The 16,803-nt window shown below is 38.5% G+C and overlaps 1 protein-coding gene across 1 annotated transcript in view; it reads left to right on the forward strand.

Moving 5' to 3' along the window:
• EPB41L4B (erythrocyte membrane protein band 4.1 like 4B) overlaps positions 1–16,803 on the forward strand; it is a 124,567-nt gene that overhangs the window by 86,394 nt on the left and 21,370 nt on the right. The window contains exons 21-23 of the mRNA XM_018069990.2: positions 6,858–6,962; positions 9,766–9,904; positions 10,323–10,400. Of these exons, the coding sequence (XP_017925479.1) occupies positions 6,858–6,962; positions 9,766–9,904; positions 10,323–10,400 (322 nt within the window). The remainder of the gene's footprint in view (positions 1–6,857; positions 6,963–9,765; positions 9,905–10,322; positions 10,401–16,803) is intronic.

Consider the following 16,803-nt stretch of genomic DNA (forward strand, 5'->3'; position numbering starts at 1 on the left):
GGGTTGCTAGAAAGATAACCTCTTGAACTTTCTTTCCAGAAATTTACCACCTAATTGCCAGCCCTCTGCATTTATTAAATATCATGAATATATGGCTAACCACAGAACCTCATCAAGAGAATTCCTTTCCTTATTCAAAACTTTGCCAGACAGAAGCATCATCTGTACAATTTCCCCACTGCCTGTACATTAACTTCTCCTGAAAACTCTTTGAAGTATGTTTTCTTTCTGGCTATGACCACCTGGATAGGCCTATAGAGTGTATATGTGTGTGCATGTGCACACAGCTTCACACATACAGAATTGAGCTGTATTTAAGATAAAGGTCTACACTTTCCTTATTTTTTTCTTTTCTTCAAACATGTCTAAATGTAAGCCTGGGTATACCTCTGCTGTACTGGCTTCAGGAATTATAGAGAGTGAAGAATTATACCAAAATAATCTGCATGTTAGGAATTGCTACTACTTTGGACCAGGCAAAATACTGGCTGTCCTTGGGTGTAGCCTGTTTGCCAAACCAAACTTTCATCTTGGCACAAGTCAAACAGTGGAAATGTTGTTAAAAATGCCCAAAGTTAAGGAAGTTTGGTAAGGAACTGAAGTAAAATTTGTAAGACAGGAATTATCTGGTAATAGGATTTGCTGATAATGTACTCTTTTCTTCATGTTCACTTGGAGCTCAGGAAAGATTAGATATGATACATCTGGTACATGTAAACACTAACACCTTCATCTACTACATGTTAGTCTTCATTTTATGAGTAGCTATTTACTGGTACACACACAAAACTATCCAGATGTTAAAACAGATATACTCTTTCCATGTTTTGGAAAATTGAAATAGTAATTGATATTATTTTCTATAGTTATTTATCATAGAATTATAACGCTGTTCATTGGAAGGGATATCTTGGGGTCTTTAGTCCAGCCTCCTGCTCAAAGCAGGACTGTCACCAGCACTAGATCGGGTAAGCCATGGCTTTGTCTGGCTGAATTTTGGAAACCTCCAAGGATGGAGATTATGCAGCCTCTTACTTGAAACAGTGATCAAATGTATAAACACAAATTCACTTGTCACTCAGGAGCTCTCTTCAGCTGAAACCCTCAAGTTGGCTGGTCAGTTTGTTGCTGTTGCCACTTGCTGTCATGCACCATGTGGTACATTTATGCACTGCAATATTTATTTCCCTTAAAATATGCTTTTGGATTATCACCAGCTTTGGCAGTCTTTATATCCCACATGGTTCGGGATTTGTCTGTGTATTTCTTTCTGTTTAGACCAACTGCTGCATCACCCTTTGTTGATCCTTGTTATCCAAATTATCTCATCTTTCATAGGATTTCAAATAGCAATATTCTGCTTATGTGGGAGTAGGTATAAGCACCAGCTGGTGCTTTGTGCATTCATTTATTCTAATTTTCTTTGTAAATCTTCCCATCCAAAACCAAATTATGCCATTACATTAAGACTAATTACATTAGGAGCTGCTCAACATGTAATGTAAAATTAAATGTTATCTCATAGAGCTTGATATGCTGCACACCAGAAAAGAAGGGTGGAAGATATTAAATTATATCAAGTTTTACAGGGTGCAGATGAATCAGGAGAAGTAAACTCAGCCCCTCTTCTGAATGCCCAATGCAGAGTAAGCTTTGCTCATACAGATTGTCAGAATGTGATGACTCTGCTGTGGCTTGTGCATCCCAAGTGCACTAGGCTTTGAGTTTGGCTGCCTTTCAATTTATGCAAATATGTCCAACACCTTTTCTGACCAAAGTGATACTTCTAAAATAGAACTTTCATGTATCATCAAGGAACGAGCGCATCTCAAAGTAATATCTGCATTCTTGTGCTTTTCCCTTTCCGTTCTCACCTGCACAAACTATATTAACATTTTAATTGTCATTTTTTGGTATCTGAGCTAATGTCCTGGTAACATACCTTGTGCAAAGTGAATCTGAACTATTTTTTTCAGAGAACTTTGCCTCTCTGCAGGTCCTCTTGGGATATGACTGTATAAGCAAGGTACAAAGTGTACTGATGTTTGCCAAATCCGTACACATTTTGGATCTGAAACTAGCACCTCAGTATCTTTTTTATACGTATACTTCCAGTGACTGTCAGGGTAGCTTTCATGCTACCTGGCATATCACCTGGATGATTACGGACAGCCTGTTTTCTCTAGTCAAAGACTTCGGCTCCCCAGAAAAATAGATGTACACAAAAGAGCTTGTAGGCAGTTCAGAATTGAAGCTGATCAAAAATTATGTTCTTAGTCTTACCTAACATGAACTTCAGTGAATGCAAGCAGGCTATGTTTCCTTGACTTAGAATGGACTTAACTCTATGAGGCAAAATCTGAAACATTAAATTTAAAAATCTCCTTCTAAATGTACTGTAAATTATTCTAGAAAAACTAAAACCATTATCTGTTTTGACTTCTTCCTAACAAATTTTAATTGCTTTTAAAAAGCTCCTTTTTAATTCAATCTTTATCCTAAAAAAAAAAAAAAAAACATTCTCCAAATGAAAAAATTCGACAAATGTTTCCAAAAATAAAACAAATAGCTAAATAAACATCACTCTGGTCTCAATCCATGGTTAACGGATCTGCTGCTCTAGCTTTTTACAGGAACCTCACCCAGCAATTTCTGCATCAAAGTCATAACTTCAAGCTGAACTCATAATAGCCTTTGCATGCCAATCCACTTTAAAGGTTGCAGATAGGACACCTAGGTATGGTCTTTGACTTCATTATGAGTATTAAAGACCTCTTTGACAGATCTGTTGCCTGAAGCCTAATGCTGATGAATTGTTTGTAATTGTATTCTTAATCTCCGAACTACAGAGAAAGAAGCAGTACTGAGACCTTTCAAATGATGACCTTTGAGCTGATGAAATACCCCATTGAGGTGCATTTCTTTGGCTCTGTCCTGTGTCCCTTACACTGCACCTGGGCTCTTACACAGCATGTGTAATGGCTGTCCTGGTTGCTGTGAGGAGAAGCAGGATTTGTAGCTTGGTTTGACCTTAGATACCAGGTGTTGACCTCCAACATTACCCTGAGCCAGGGGAGAAGAACAGATTCTGTACCACCATTATCTATCCGTTGGAGCACAGGAGCATCATAGTTTTGTCTAGACTGCACATACATTTTCATTATAAGGACAAAGGAGGGGAGGGAATCTTTTCCTTTACAAGAAACAGAACTCAAGTGGTAAGTGGGTAAGGAAAGTCCACAAGCTGGCTTTGCATTAGGCTGCTCCTCTGTAGCAAGGGACTTTGTTACACATCTGCAATCTATAGGGAGGGGGTGAGGGAGGTAAAAAGAAGAAAAAAGCTTTATTTGAAAAGTTTGATGCTGGCAATAGCTTTCAAATGTCCAGGTAATGTTTTGGAGAACTAACCTGCCTTCTGAGAAAAGCTACCTTATCGAAGTGAAAAAAAAACATATTATTGTTTCTTCACCTCAGATGACCTTTGGAAAAGAAATGTTTTGAAACCCTTAGAGCACAGACATGGGAAAAATGTGTGTGTTTGTGTATGTTTGCTTAGCTTGTTAGGCTTGGTCTTCAATATACAAGAGAATGTATCCACCAAATATTTTTCTTCTTCTTTCCTTTTTTCCTTGCTTATCCTTCCCAAGTTTTCACTACCATATTCCCACTCAAAGGGAGTTCTAAGCCAAAATCAGCCTATGAGGCTTTTTCTTTTTTTTTTTTTTTTTCCATGAATCAGCACCTGAAACCAGGTCAACCTTCATGCAGATGGCTGTTTCCTTGTAAATCATGGGACTTTTAGCCTCTACCTCTTGGCATTAGTCTAAGAAGATGGAGGGAGACAGATTGTTCCAGATGACAAAATAGGCCCAAACAGACAGAAAGAGAGGAAAACCTGTTAAAGACAAATGCAGAAAATGTGCTCCCCCATCAGACTTTGATGGTTTTAAAATCCTGAACTGGATCCTCCAGGGAAAGGGAAGTTATTTAATCCCATTCAGTTTATTAGGTAGGCAATCATTTGCTCCCACATGGCTCATTTGCCATGTTTCAAGCAAGAACAGAGGTCTGCCCAGAGATACCTAAGCAGGAGACAAGAAAGGCATGTCAGTCTGTAGAAGCCACAGTACCCAAAGGGGTGATGTAGTCCCAGCCCTGCAAACTGGTCTCCCCATTACACCTGAGCCAAGGTGTTGCTTGAGATTTTGATGCATAGGTTCCATCTGATTCTCAGTCAGCAGCCAGAACATATACTTGTTATCCCTGTCTTTTTTGTATATGCAACACTGTTTGGACTGGATGCCTTGAGCCAGTTACCCACACCATAGTTCAGACTACTGTGCTCTGTGGAAGGATGGGGAGGAAGCTTTATCTTTTTGCATAATAGCCTAATGGGCAAACTCTTACTCAGAAAGGGGAAGGGTCCCTCAGCATGAGCATGAGAATCATGTCCTCAAGGAAGATTGAAACTAAATCAGTGGACATCTGTGGTCACTTGAAATGTTCCACAGTGTATGTTTTTTGTGAGCAATTTGGTTTCAGTGGCCCTGTTCACTGCTACAAATTCCTTGGGTTTGGGGGGGATCTCTCTCTAGGGCATGTTTGTGTTGCTGTGCAGGCATGTGAAACAAGCTGAAGCTGGTTCAGTAGAGTATGCTGGCTGCTGCTCAGGAGTGTGCTGTGGCTCTCGGTGCACAGGCAGTTTCTGATGACCTGCCACTGCATGCTGACATTTGTGGTTGTTATTGTCATTCTCACCAGGAAGTGACAGATTTTTATGTAAGGTGCCAGGTCATTAAGTAACTCTGCCTTGGTTCAGTACCTTCATTTGTATGCTGTAGTGGTTGGATATTGTTACAGGGAAAAGGTTTCTTATGAATTAATGACATTGAAAAAGAACCTTATAAAGGAACTGTAATACACTGTATGTTTTCTCTTTCTTTTTAAGTCTGTGTCCTGCTGATCCTTTAACACTTTGGGTTTTTCTCAAGCTATATAGTTTATATAGGTCTATAGTAGTTTATATAACTGTGTAGTTTCCATAGAACTATAAACTTGAAATGGTCATATCTGCACATAATTACTCTATTTAAATAGTCAAAATAATTACAAGGCTTCTCTTCACGAATCATGTCTTTCCATATAAGAATTTTGGCTGTAGAAATCAAAAGGTAGTAACAGAAGTTATTCTGCTTCTTTTTCGGGAATATCAATGATATTTTTTAAGAGTTTGTGTAAAAGGAAAAGCCTGCCATTTTTAAAACACATATCAGGCTCTGGGTTAATCAAACTGGGCACTTCTTGCATCTGGTTGCTGATGAGAGAGTAGCAACAGTTTTGAGCAAGTTCAGACTGAGGAAGAGTGTTTGGAGATGAAACAGGAGGTGTCTTGGAATTTTTAGTCTGATGTGGAAAAAGCTAACCTTAAGGAAGGTTTTAATGAGGGCAAACATCCAGCTCTGCAATTGGTAGTACTAGTGTAACATTTCATCTTGTGCTAATGGCCTCTTTGGGTAGAGGCATTGTCACTGCTCCTTTTCATTCAATGGTAACCTCAATTTACACCCTAGCTAACCTGCAGCTTCTCAGAATGTGCAAGTAAACGGTGCTTGTTTGCTGATAAATGTCAGGGAAAAGACAGTCACTGCGTCCAGCCTCTAACAAAGGTTATGGCAAAATGTTCTAAAAAAAGGAAAGAAGTTTTTTCATTTAAAATAGTACTGGTTTTGCCACATAAGTGAGTGGAATACTGACACGATACAAACTGTAAGTAAAGTTTATCTGAGCAATTCCTGATTGAAATGGTGTAGGTGTGTCTAATGTTTACTTGCCTATTTTTTCCCTTCTTGAAAATTTGCAATATTCAAAGGAAAATAATAAGTTTTTCAGCTTTTTGTTGGATTAGAGAGTAGGTCCTGTTTGTATCTCATACACTTTTATTCACAGTTGAGTGAAATTTTTCATGTTAAACTTTTTTTCAGTATTAATTCAGACTTAAAGCTTTAAAACTTTTCATGTGTATAAATGAGTATAGCTTTTGTAGTACACATATGATGTATTTAGTCATAACCTGTTGCTTCAAATAAAAGCAATATTTAAGATGTTTCATGGGTCTTCATGTCCATCAAGCTCATGGTTGAAATGATTTCCTCTCAAGGTCATGAAGATCTTGTATTTAGTATTTATAATATTTGTATTCAAGTCTTAGTTAACACTATGTTAAATGCTTAAAGAGAAGATCCTTTCATGTGGGCGTCTTCACTGCCATTGCTGTCCTTTGCTGGAGCTCTGCAGATGTATTTCATGTTCATGAGCATCTGAAACATGTCTGAGTTTTGCTTTTTTTTCTACCAAGTAGGAAAAGATTTGATCCTTTTGCTTGGATTAAATCTGTTAGTTCATTTCCCTTGAGCTGCTCTTTCAAATGCGGAAGCGTAACGTTTAATTTCAGGTAAAAACTTTTTTAAGCAGAACAGATTTTGCAATTCATAAAATAGTTTTTGTTAAACATATGTTTTGTAAAAATATTTCTGGCATGATGGAACTGCTGGTCTGTTACTAAAATGTGGTATTTTGGAAACAGTGACATTTCCACATGGTCTCTTACATAGGCTCTGTATTTGTAATCTGTTGCTGCTTTTATAAATGGTATGCCTGGCACAGGAGGGTGAGTTCACACATCCTTTTCTGTTCATGCACACTGGCCTGTGAACTATAAATGGAGCAAAAGGATGAACTTCAATGGGCACTTGCCACTTTGCAAGATAAATAAGTGTTGATGAGTTAGAACTTTATTGATGTGCCTGAAGTAGTTTAAATAAAGACTGTATGACGTATTTTTTTCTTGCTATTTTTAGAAGTCCAGCTCCAGTGAGACCTGAAACTACACCATCAACTGGCCCTACAGAAAAGCAGGAGGTTAAAGCTCCTCGTGTGAGGAAGTTAACGAGGCAGTACAGTTTGTGAGTAACTATCTTTGTGGTTTTGCCTACTACAGCTGAAAATGAAAGGGGATGCTAATTATTGCTCTAGCTATGGCTTCTGAAAGGCATGAGTGCAATTACATGATAATGATCTTATACCAATACCATTCCTTTCATCACTGAGAATCTTCAAGCTTTTAATACAAAATGACTTTGCTTTCCATTCACCTTTGCAGGCCGTTCACCTTTTCCTGAGCTTATAGGTTAGGAATTAAAAGCCTTTTTACCACATGAAATGTCAAAGACCTGGTGTGAGCTGGAGCAAGCTGCTCTGTCGGCTTCATTACAACCCCATTTGCAAAATAAGGAAAACAATCCTCAATTGTTGAGTGAACAAGCAGTGCTGTCAGCCGTTCCCTCTCAGAAAGTGCACCCTCTCTCTCTGTGATTTGTCACTTGCAGAAATTGCTGAGCCTGCTACAGCTACAGTCAGCAAAGCTAAGTCTCTTAGTCCTGGCAAGAGTGATCTATAGGGCTTTGGCTTCCCATTTAGACATAGTTCATCCAATTTGAGAGTCTCTAGAGATGTGAGGTACTGAACAGAAGTGGAAATCATTTTGTTGAATTGTCCTTCTGTGTAAAGACAGACAAGGCCACCAGAAATTAGGGGGGAAAGGGGATAATGTCAGCATAAACTTATTAGTACAAGAATACCAATGCCACAATAAAGAAGAAATATGTATGCTTTCTATACGGAAGGGCAACTGTTAGTCCCTCCAGCAATTTAACATTCTAATGTCAGTAGATATATAGCAACGTTAGCAAAAGTTTTCATTCTGTCCAGAAGGATTCTAACAAATATTTATATGTAGGTTTTTTCTGTCCCACTGTTAAGAACACTGGCTTTTTAACGATTTGCATCGCCAAAACTGAAAAATTATTTAGGAGAAGAAACGGAAGAATTAATCAAACTGAAACTAGGAGGATAATGAGCTATTAACCAAATTGATGTTTGTCCAGGAGACTGACTGACATGTAGGAACACACAATGAATTTTTTATGAGTTTTTAAGGAACCAGTTTTAAACATGTCTTGCTCCCATGCAGATTTTCAGTTGTCCAGTGTTAGATATGAGGAACAGCACATAAATACATCTAGCCACAGGTATCACCTAGACTGTGGCCATGTGTAGGGCAGAAGACTCCCTAGTTAAAAATTCAGGCTATGTTTTTTTCTTTTTGTAGACCCAAATTCTATTCAATTTAAATTATCTTGTGTCTGCAATGCAAATACGGGAAATGCAAAGAAATAGCAAAGGAGTACTGTGAAAGTAGTACAGTGAAGGCCAATTCTCAGTTTTACAGTAATGTGCTAATAGCTTGATGACTGACGAGTTGACCCTAACCCTTAATTTACCGCTTGCTTGTATACACCAGAGCAGCTTTACCCAGGAAGGATGGGGAGTGTGCCAGTGTATTCCTGCTGAGAGTGGGGAGCAAGGACTGAGGAAATGTCAGCTACATGTTTCTGAAAGAGAGATTAACTAGGTCAACAGCCCAACTCTGGGCTTGTTACATTAATAAAATGTCTATTCAACAGGTCCAAAAGATTTTGCATTTTCTTTCCATTATAAAGCCTGTGTACTGTGCATACTCTGGTGCTGAATTCTATCCTTACCCAGAAGAAATAAAAAATGAGGCTTGGAAAAGATAACATTAATCATCAAAACTTTATATCATAATAAAAAACATTACTAAATAACCCACCATGAGGTTGTGTAACCTGTATGTCATGCAGTTTTGAAGTTTTTTGTTTTGTCCAGGCATGCTGCCTTCAAGTAGCACTAAATCAAATACAGTTTAGTTCTGGAATTGTTTGTCAAGCTGGTATAGCAGGCTTCTGTGCACTGTGACTACCTAATTGGTAGTTAAAATTGGTGCTGTTTTATGAGCAGAAGTAATTTTTCTCATTATTTCTTTCCATGCATTAAACTGTCAAGATGCAGTCTTTTCACACATCATCCCAAGTTATAAGGCTCCTGTAGACCAAATTATGACTCTGTTTACCTCAATGCAATTGCAATTAACAATTGGACACATCCTGACTCGGGGCTGACTGATCCCAGTGATTTGTAGTCAATGAGGCTCTGCAAAAGTAAATGAGGCTATAACATTCTTTACTGGCTTTCATTTAGTACTGACAGTAGGTGACATGGAAAGAGTTCAACTTGATGGCCTGAAGCCCAGGGGAAGCAGGCAACCTCATCTTAAATAAAATGTTTTCTCTGTAAATGGACTAAATGGGACAGGAAAAAAGAAACCCTCACAAGAATGTTTCTGAAGAGATCCTTTTTGGAGTCAATCAAAGTCCTTTAAAAACAGTTTGAAAATAGTAACACAGACTAGCTGCATAATGAGTGTCAAAGCTAGTGTTGTCTGAAGCCAGTGAAGCAGTCCCATGGATGGATCTCACCAGATCTTTCTGATCAATGCTGCCAGCCTCCATAGAAGAGAATAAACACTGAAATGGAGTAATATTTAATCAGTTCATTTATGCATATATACATCATCCATAGAAACGCTATTTGCACATAATAACCATAAGATTTCATTTACAGATGAGAGGTACCTAGCCAATCGATTTTTGAGGAATCTTTAAAGCTTAAAAAAAAATCTGATTTACTTAAAAAGGTAGCTGCATTACAGATGGAAGAGTAAATGGAACTTTGCTTCAAAGCATTACAGCAGACGTACAGGTTACCAGTGCCTCTTCCGACACAAGCACGGTCAAAGTTCAGTGACATTTTCTAATGAGAAGATCTGTCTGCTTTTATCAACTGCAGTGATGAAGACGACCTTCCTCCAGCACTGGCAGCAGCAGCAGCAGCATCAACACCTGTATCTTCAGCATCTCCTGGGTCACAGAAAACATGTACACCACAGACGTCAGAAGGACAAACACAGGTTTCGCCTGGTGGCAAGGTAATATGCAAAGAGATGAACTTATGTCAGCTGGGAGAGTGTTCAGGAAAGGTAGGAGGGAGTTGTGGTAACAGGTTTTCCTTAGATGGAATAATTCTACATTTAGGAGTAGTTTTAAATGCAGAGTTGTAGTAATATGTTTATCTTGTTGTGTAAGGAAATATTTAGAGCCTGCTCCAAGACTCCACAGTAGCGGGCAGTGGATCACGATTAATTACTTTGATTTAAAAGTTTCATAATTTTGTTGTCTATCTTTGCTGAGTAGCTGTACCTAAAAAACATAGTGAAATTTGAAATGCATTTGGCAATCTGTGCTTTAAGGAATTAAAACAAAAAAACAAAACCCAACAACAAAAAACAACCAACAAAATTACATTTTTTTTTCTTTTTCAATGCTGGGTTTCTTTTTTGCCTTTAGAGTTCCACAGATGCTGGAAGTACATTTGCTTTGGAGCCAGGTGACCTCCTGATGGATTTCACAGAGGCCACACCAATGGTAAATAGTTTTGGTTTGCAACCAGGCCAATGTAAAAGTTTTCAGTAATTTCTCTGCAGCTAAAATGAATGGGATACTATGCAGTGTGTTAGATAGTGCACAGGAATAAAATAAGTTTCCTTGATATTCATTGATCCTGAGCCTCCATCAAACTCAGCTCAGTATCTCTGAAAATCAGTCCACATCAACAAGTATTATGGCTGATTTTCTGAATTTGTTTCTTTATTGTTGGATAACTTCTTGTTTCTTTCTCCTGTCTGGTTATCTTTACACCTTACTGCACTGGTTTCACAACCTACTTTGTCCCTTTAATGCAGATTCCTAATGTGATCATAGATTTGCTTTTGGGAGTTCTCTGAAAAGTAATTTCTTCTCCCCACAGTTTTGTTTAGACCATACCCAATAGCCAATCCAAAGACATGTACCTGCACTTTCATGTTTCATTAGCAGAATGCTCTTGTGTCACTTTAGACAAAAAAGTATGTACCATGTTGATTATTAACTCCTTTTCTTAGAGGTACAAGATTTGTATTTTTGCTTAAAAGCCAGGGAGAGATACCGGTCCCACTGAAGTGAAAACACCTCTTGACTTCAATGATCTCATGCTTTCACCTCAGATTCTCAGATTACTGGAATAATCATGATATGATCCTTAACTTCCTCCAAGTCATCCTGTATTGCAAATAACTAATGCTGTCCAAAGCTTTTTTGCTGTCTTCTAGAAACCATGGTTAAAACATATAAAAAGCATAACAAGGACAGCATTACATTTTTTGGCATAAATATTTTTGTATTAAGGTACTTCTGTCCTGGGCATTGCTTTCACTACATGGTTAGGTCCTAGTTTACAGTATTGGAAAGGTGCTGTGGGGTTGTGCCTTTTGCTTCAGAGACAGTGTTGTACTTGCCTGTAAATTACTGTTACCATTTGATGAGAGCTGTAGCTTCTTCTGCAAGTTTGATGAAGTGACAGCTTATCCCTCCTAGGCCTCTCCCTGCTTGCAAAAGGGAATGTGAACATTCAGCTGGCCAATGTCTTACTGGCTTCAGAACCATGTCGAGGTGATAGTGGGTGTACTATGCCTAGAGACTTGCTACTGTAGATGGGAAGACAGGTTTGATGCAGGGGACTGTACAGGAGCTGGGGAGCAGCAGAGACTGTCAATGGTAAACTGCAGTTTGGGAATGGACACCACTCTAGGATAGAGACACCTGCAGAACTGTTCTCTCTTACACAATTTTGAGCCTGTGGAATTGTTTCTTGACAAAGTCCTCAAGGGCTTTTGATGGTCCCTCTCTAACATCATTGGGTTCAATAAGGATGTTCTTCATCTTCCACCACAGGAAGTGGGTGCTATTGGCACCCACGCTGTTCCTGCTGACCCACTTCTTATCTTTGCCCTTCAACTGGTCAGTCAACTGAATGGTCTTTGTATCCCAAGACTTTAATGCTACAGATCTTGAATCTCTGAATTGCAGCAAACTGAAATGTAAGGGGCCCTTTACCCCCTAGCACCTAGGGGAGGGAAAACTGTTCCGGCTCCAGCAACTACAAGAGCACAGTGCTTACTTCTCTTGTGTCACTTCTCCTACATCCACCATATAGGAAGGACCTGCTTTTGCACCTGAAAATACAATCACAGACTGAGGACCGTCTTCAGAAATGAAAGGATTTACCTGGAACCTCCTTGAAGTGCTGAGTGATGAAACTGTCCCATTCAAGAAAGTGTCAGAAAGAGATGTATTTAAACTGAACACCACAACCCCTCCCCATGGCCCCAATCCCCCTGGCTAAATTTCTGTGAGAAGGGAACATAAAAAAGGAGCAAAGTATATACAGAAAGAAGTGCAGCATTCTGCAGTCTTGGCTTGGGTTGAAAAGACACAGGCAGACTGAAACCAAAACTACCTGAAAGGAGGTTGTAGTAAGGTAGATATTGGTCTCTTCCCAAGTAAGAAGCGACAGGACAAGAATAAATGGCCTCAAATTGCTCCAGGGGAGGTTTAGATTGCATATTAGTAACAATTTATTCACCAAAAGGGTTAGCAAGCATTGGCACAAGCTGTCCAGGGAAGTGGTTGAGTCGACAGCCCTGGAGGTATTTAAAAGACTTATAGATGTGGCAATGAGGGACGTATTTTAAGGGGGGACTTGGCAGTGCTGAGTTAGTGGATGGACTCAATGATCTGAAGGGCCTTTTCCAATGTAAGCGATTCCATGATTCTGTCTAGGTTGGATTGTCCTTCTCTATGTTAGTAACATGTTTGTGGCTAAATTGTAATTATCCTTTGGATTTTACAAATAGATTTCTTTTTCTAAAAAACACACCATATATTATTGTATTAATTGGAATTTTAAAAAATGAGTCATGGAGACTTTAGCAACTGGCCTGGTCTAAATAACATTTCCATTTAAGAGAAGTAAGCTTTACACACTTTTTCCTTTTATAGCTGAGGATACAGGCTTTTTGCCCTAAATATTTTACCCAGTTATGCTTTCCCCTTCCGCAGCCCACCTTCCACTGACATAATTTATCATGCTGTATGCTCAGAAACTAACCTTCCACTGACTTGCTTGGTTTTAATATTTAGAAGAGCAGGTACTGCCCAGCATCAATCAACCCTTTTTGTTTTGTTTAACATCTATAAAGGTCAGCTTGTTCTCTACAGAGCAGTTATTGTTTACAGACCTTTCTCTGCAGTTTCACTGGCTACCGACTGCTCTCAGTTGAGGTTTGCATGAAAAGTTTACTCTTCAGGGGGAGAGGCTTCAAACAAAAGCTAGCTAAGGGGAAATACCAGCCTGATTATTTAATAATTTTGTTGTGATAGCATGTGCAGTCTGTCATTTGAGAGTCAAAATCATGTACAGCTTAGCATCGTGTTACTGTCAAGCCTCTGGTAGTGTGCTAGTTTTGCTGTGACCTGGCCTTGGGAAGTTGTTTGCTAATTGCACCCGTTTGTTTCACATTCAGTGACAGGTACAGTATCTAAAGGGGTCATTCATGCTGCCTTATTTTGGGTATTTACCTGAGGTGATAAGAGATGGAAGTTCAGGTTCCTGGGGTTTCTTGCAGAGAAAGACTAAGACACCCAAATTGGTCATCTAAAATTAGCTTTTTTATTTTGGTCATGATATATGCTGCCAAACTTCCCCAGTTCACTGGAGAGCTGTTAATTTGAAGGCGTTTCAGACATCCTCCCTTCTTTTATGTAGCCTTACTCGTAGAGAGAGATTAATAGTCACTGACTCAACTGCATGATCTTCGTTGTTCAGTGTCTAACCATTGATGCTTCTTGATGGCCTTGGGTTTTATCCATGTTTTGCTGCTGTTGCCAGCGAAACAGTGGAAGCTCTAATACATGCTGAGAGTTACACTTAGAAGTGGAGCTCACAAAACCAAATTGACTTATAAAAATGTAAAGATTACTGAACTGATTGGATTAATAGAAATCATCCAGACTGCCATGCAGGGATGAGAGCAGTCAAATCTGTCTGCTCAGTCAGCCTGGAGGAGCTGCAGTGATATATACAAGTCAGGGGAGCTCTAATGATCACTTAGTCATCAATACTTAGACTGCTAGTAAGAGTGGGGCAATTATGAGGCAGACTGATTTCAGGAAATCATTTTGCAGGAGAAATAATGTACATTTACAAATGCAGATTGCCTAGAGGGAAAGGTATCCTTTTGTGCTCTGCACTCCTCAAACTGTGTGGTTTATGCACACTTCTATTCATTTTTCAAGTAGATCCTGCAATTAATTGACTACAACACATTACTTGTTGTCCTTAAAATCATTATAACATGGGCAGAAGAAAAACCCTATCTTTTCATACCACTCTGTTGTGACTTTTTGCACCATATGCCTTTAGCTGGTATGTAAACAAGATTTGATCCCTCCTGTTTTTGTGTTTCAGAAAAAAAATGGATTAAAAAATGCAGCATTATATATGAAGAATTATATTATCACATTACGAGCATCCTTATTGAGGCACATTAGAATAAGTTTTGTCAGTGTAGTAGGCTCTTTCTTCCACCTATCTCTCTCTCCTTCCGCACTCCCTCCCTGTGTTTCTAGCTTTTATGGAACTGGAAATCAAAGCTTGAGCTTCAAGCTATTCTGTTGCAGCTTACAATCGGTGTGATTTCTGACAAGGGTATGAATGCAGAGCCCTCTTGTTTAATTACAGAAAGCTCAGTCCTAAGACCCTGAACGATTGTAACAGCTGCTACATTGTGCTGACAAATACCTTCTCAGCCAAGAGAGAAAGCTGGTGTGTGCAAGCTTTGCCTTCACCTAATGGAGTAGGACAAAAGAAATAGGAATGAAGAGTTTTATATATGACATGGAGCTAATTCTAAACTTGGACTAAAATTTGTAATACAAGATGGACAGACTAGGACTAAATCATGATCACATCTGAAGAGTTATCAGAGAACACTGATTTAGAGCCGGATATATACTTTCAAACTGTAGATGTTACTTCATGCTGTATCAAATGAATAATTTTCTAGTGCTTCACCTGCCATCTATTGGTGGAAAACAGAAAGTAGAAAATTATTTACCTATTAAAATCTTGAGATACAACATTTAATAGGTATAAATTACCAATACGATAATTTAAAAATGAAAAACAGATATTCTTCAGTGTAATACAAGATTTCTTTTATTTAGGTTGAGTTGGAAACAAATACTTCTATTTCAGTAATAGCATTACTAGTGAATGCAATCCTGCTAATTCAAAGCAATCTCACTGAGTCTGAAAGAGTATAGAATTTGATGCATTAGCATCTGCCATTTTGGAAATAAAGTGAAGGCAATCAGGTCAGTCATCTCAGGGGCAAATTGTGAGAAGTTTTTGTATCTTGAGGTGATAAAACATCCTTGCAAACTCTCAGTAGATACTTACAGTGAGCAAGGGATAGTGATAAGGGCAGAATGAGTAAAGAATCTTTTCATTCCACTCCCCTTTAACGTTTATTATATTAACAAAGAATTCATTTGATTTTTAGTTGCTACATTTTTATGGCAGTTTTGCAAGGTTGCAATAAGCTAAATATGGAATGGGAAATGAGATCAGTATTTCTTGCCTTCCTTTTGAAGATCTTTCACTTACTGTGCAAAGCAATTTTTTCAGTGGCAGACAAGCAAACATATCAAACTCTAATACCCACGTAACGAGTCCTTTTGGTGTTGAATTCTAAACCAAAGTGGCTATAATGTAATTCAAGACTGGTATTTCATAAGAATATTAGCATGTATCTACCATCTAACTGGCTGAAAGTATAGATCAAATATCTCTTCGTGCCCCCAAGGTCTTTAAAACATCTCTGTCAGAGACAAATTTATAAATGCTTTGTTTATGGTGAACTGCATACAGAAAAAAATAGATCTTCTCAAAAAACTCATGAAGACTGGGTGATGTATTTCAGAATTAGAAGCTTTCTACTTTGACATCTTCATAACAAAAAAAAAAAAAATATTTCTTTGTATGAGATGAATATGACTTGGATTCAAAGAAGAATGTTAAAAATGCTATTTTCCAAGTCAGATTCTCAATTAACAGTATTTGCACACTCAAACTTACATGCAATGGACATTTATGAGCAAAAGAATTTGCACAAAGCAGCAGTTTGTCTATTACACATATAAATAAGAAGCAAAAGCAGTAAGCAACATGTCAAATGCACACTTATTCCCCATTTCAAGTTCATGCCCTTTAACTCCACTAAGAAAAAGCAAAGTACAGCAATTGCTAAAGCAAAGAACTTCAATACAAAAAACTTACAGCAACAGGCCATAAATCTAGTTCCACGTCAACTCAAGGAGTATTCTAAATTTACTCATATTGCAGAGGACCATTTTTTTCTGCTTCCAGAAAAGGGCATCCGCTGGATGAGAACACAATGTGAAGGGGTGCACTGTAACGCCTGGTCAAATTGAGCACAAGTCTCAATTTGACTGGGGATTTGCAGAAAGTGCTCAGTGGTCCATGCAGTGCAAGGCTCCTGGGAACACACAGCCTCTTTCCAGCAAATGCAGATTACCTGAACAGCAGTTAGGTTATATAAAGCATGTTAGCAACTAGAGGTGGAACTTAGCACATTTAAAAGCAATCATGGGATTTGGGCAACCAAAATAATGGGTGAATATATAAAGCATTATAAATTGGACTTGCAACTAATATGTAGCTCTGCATGTTTGAGTACAGGACTTTATTGGTGGATCCCAGTCTCAGAAGCAGTCTGTTGAATTACTAACATGAAAGATAACTGAGTGTCAGGCTCAGAGACTGCCTTTTGAATCTTAATTTAAAATTTACTAAAAAGTGTAAAGCTCTTTGACTGCTAGTTTGTTATTTGGGGATTCACTCTCATTCATCTATTACAGAAGCAGTCAG

This window comes from Manacus vitellinus, unplaced genomic scaffold, assembly GCF_001715985.3.
Source record: "Manacus vitellinus isolate BGI_N305 unplaced genomic scaffold, ASM171598v3 scaffold_17_pilon, whole genome shotgun sequence".
Taxonomy (NCBI): Eukaryota; Metazoa; Chordata; class Aves; order Passeriformes; family Pipridae; genus Manacus; species Manacus vitellinus.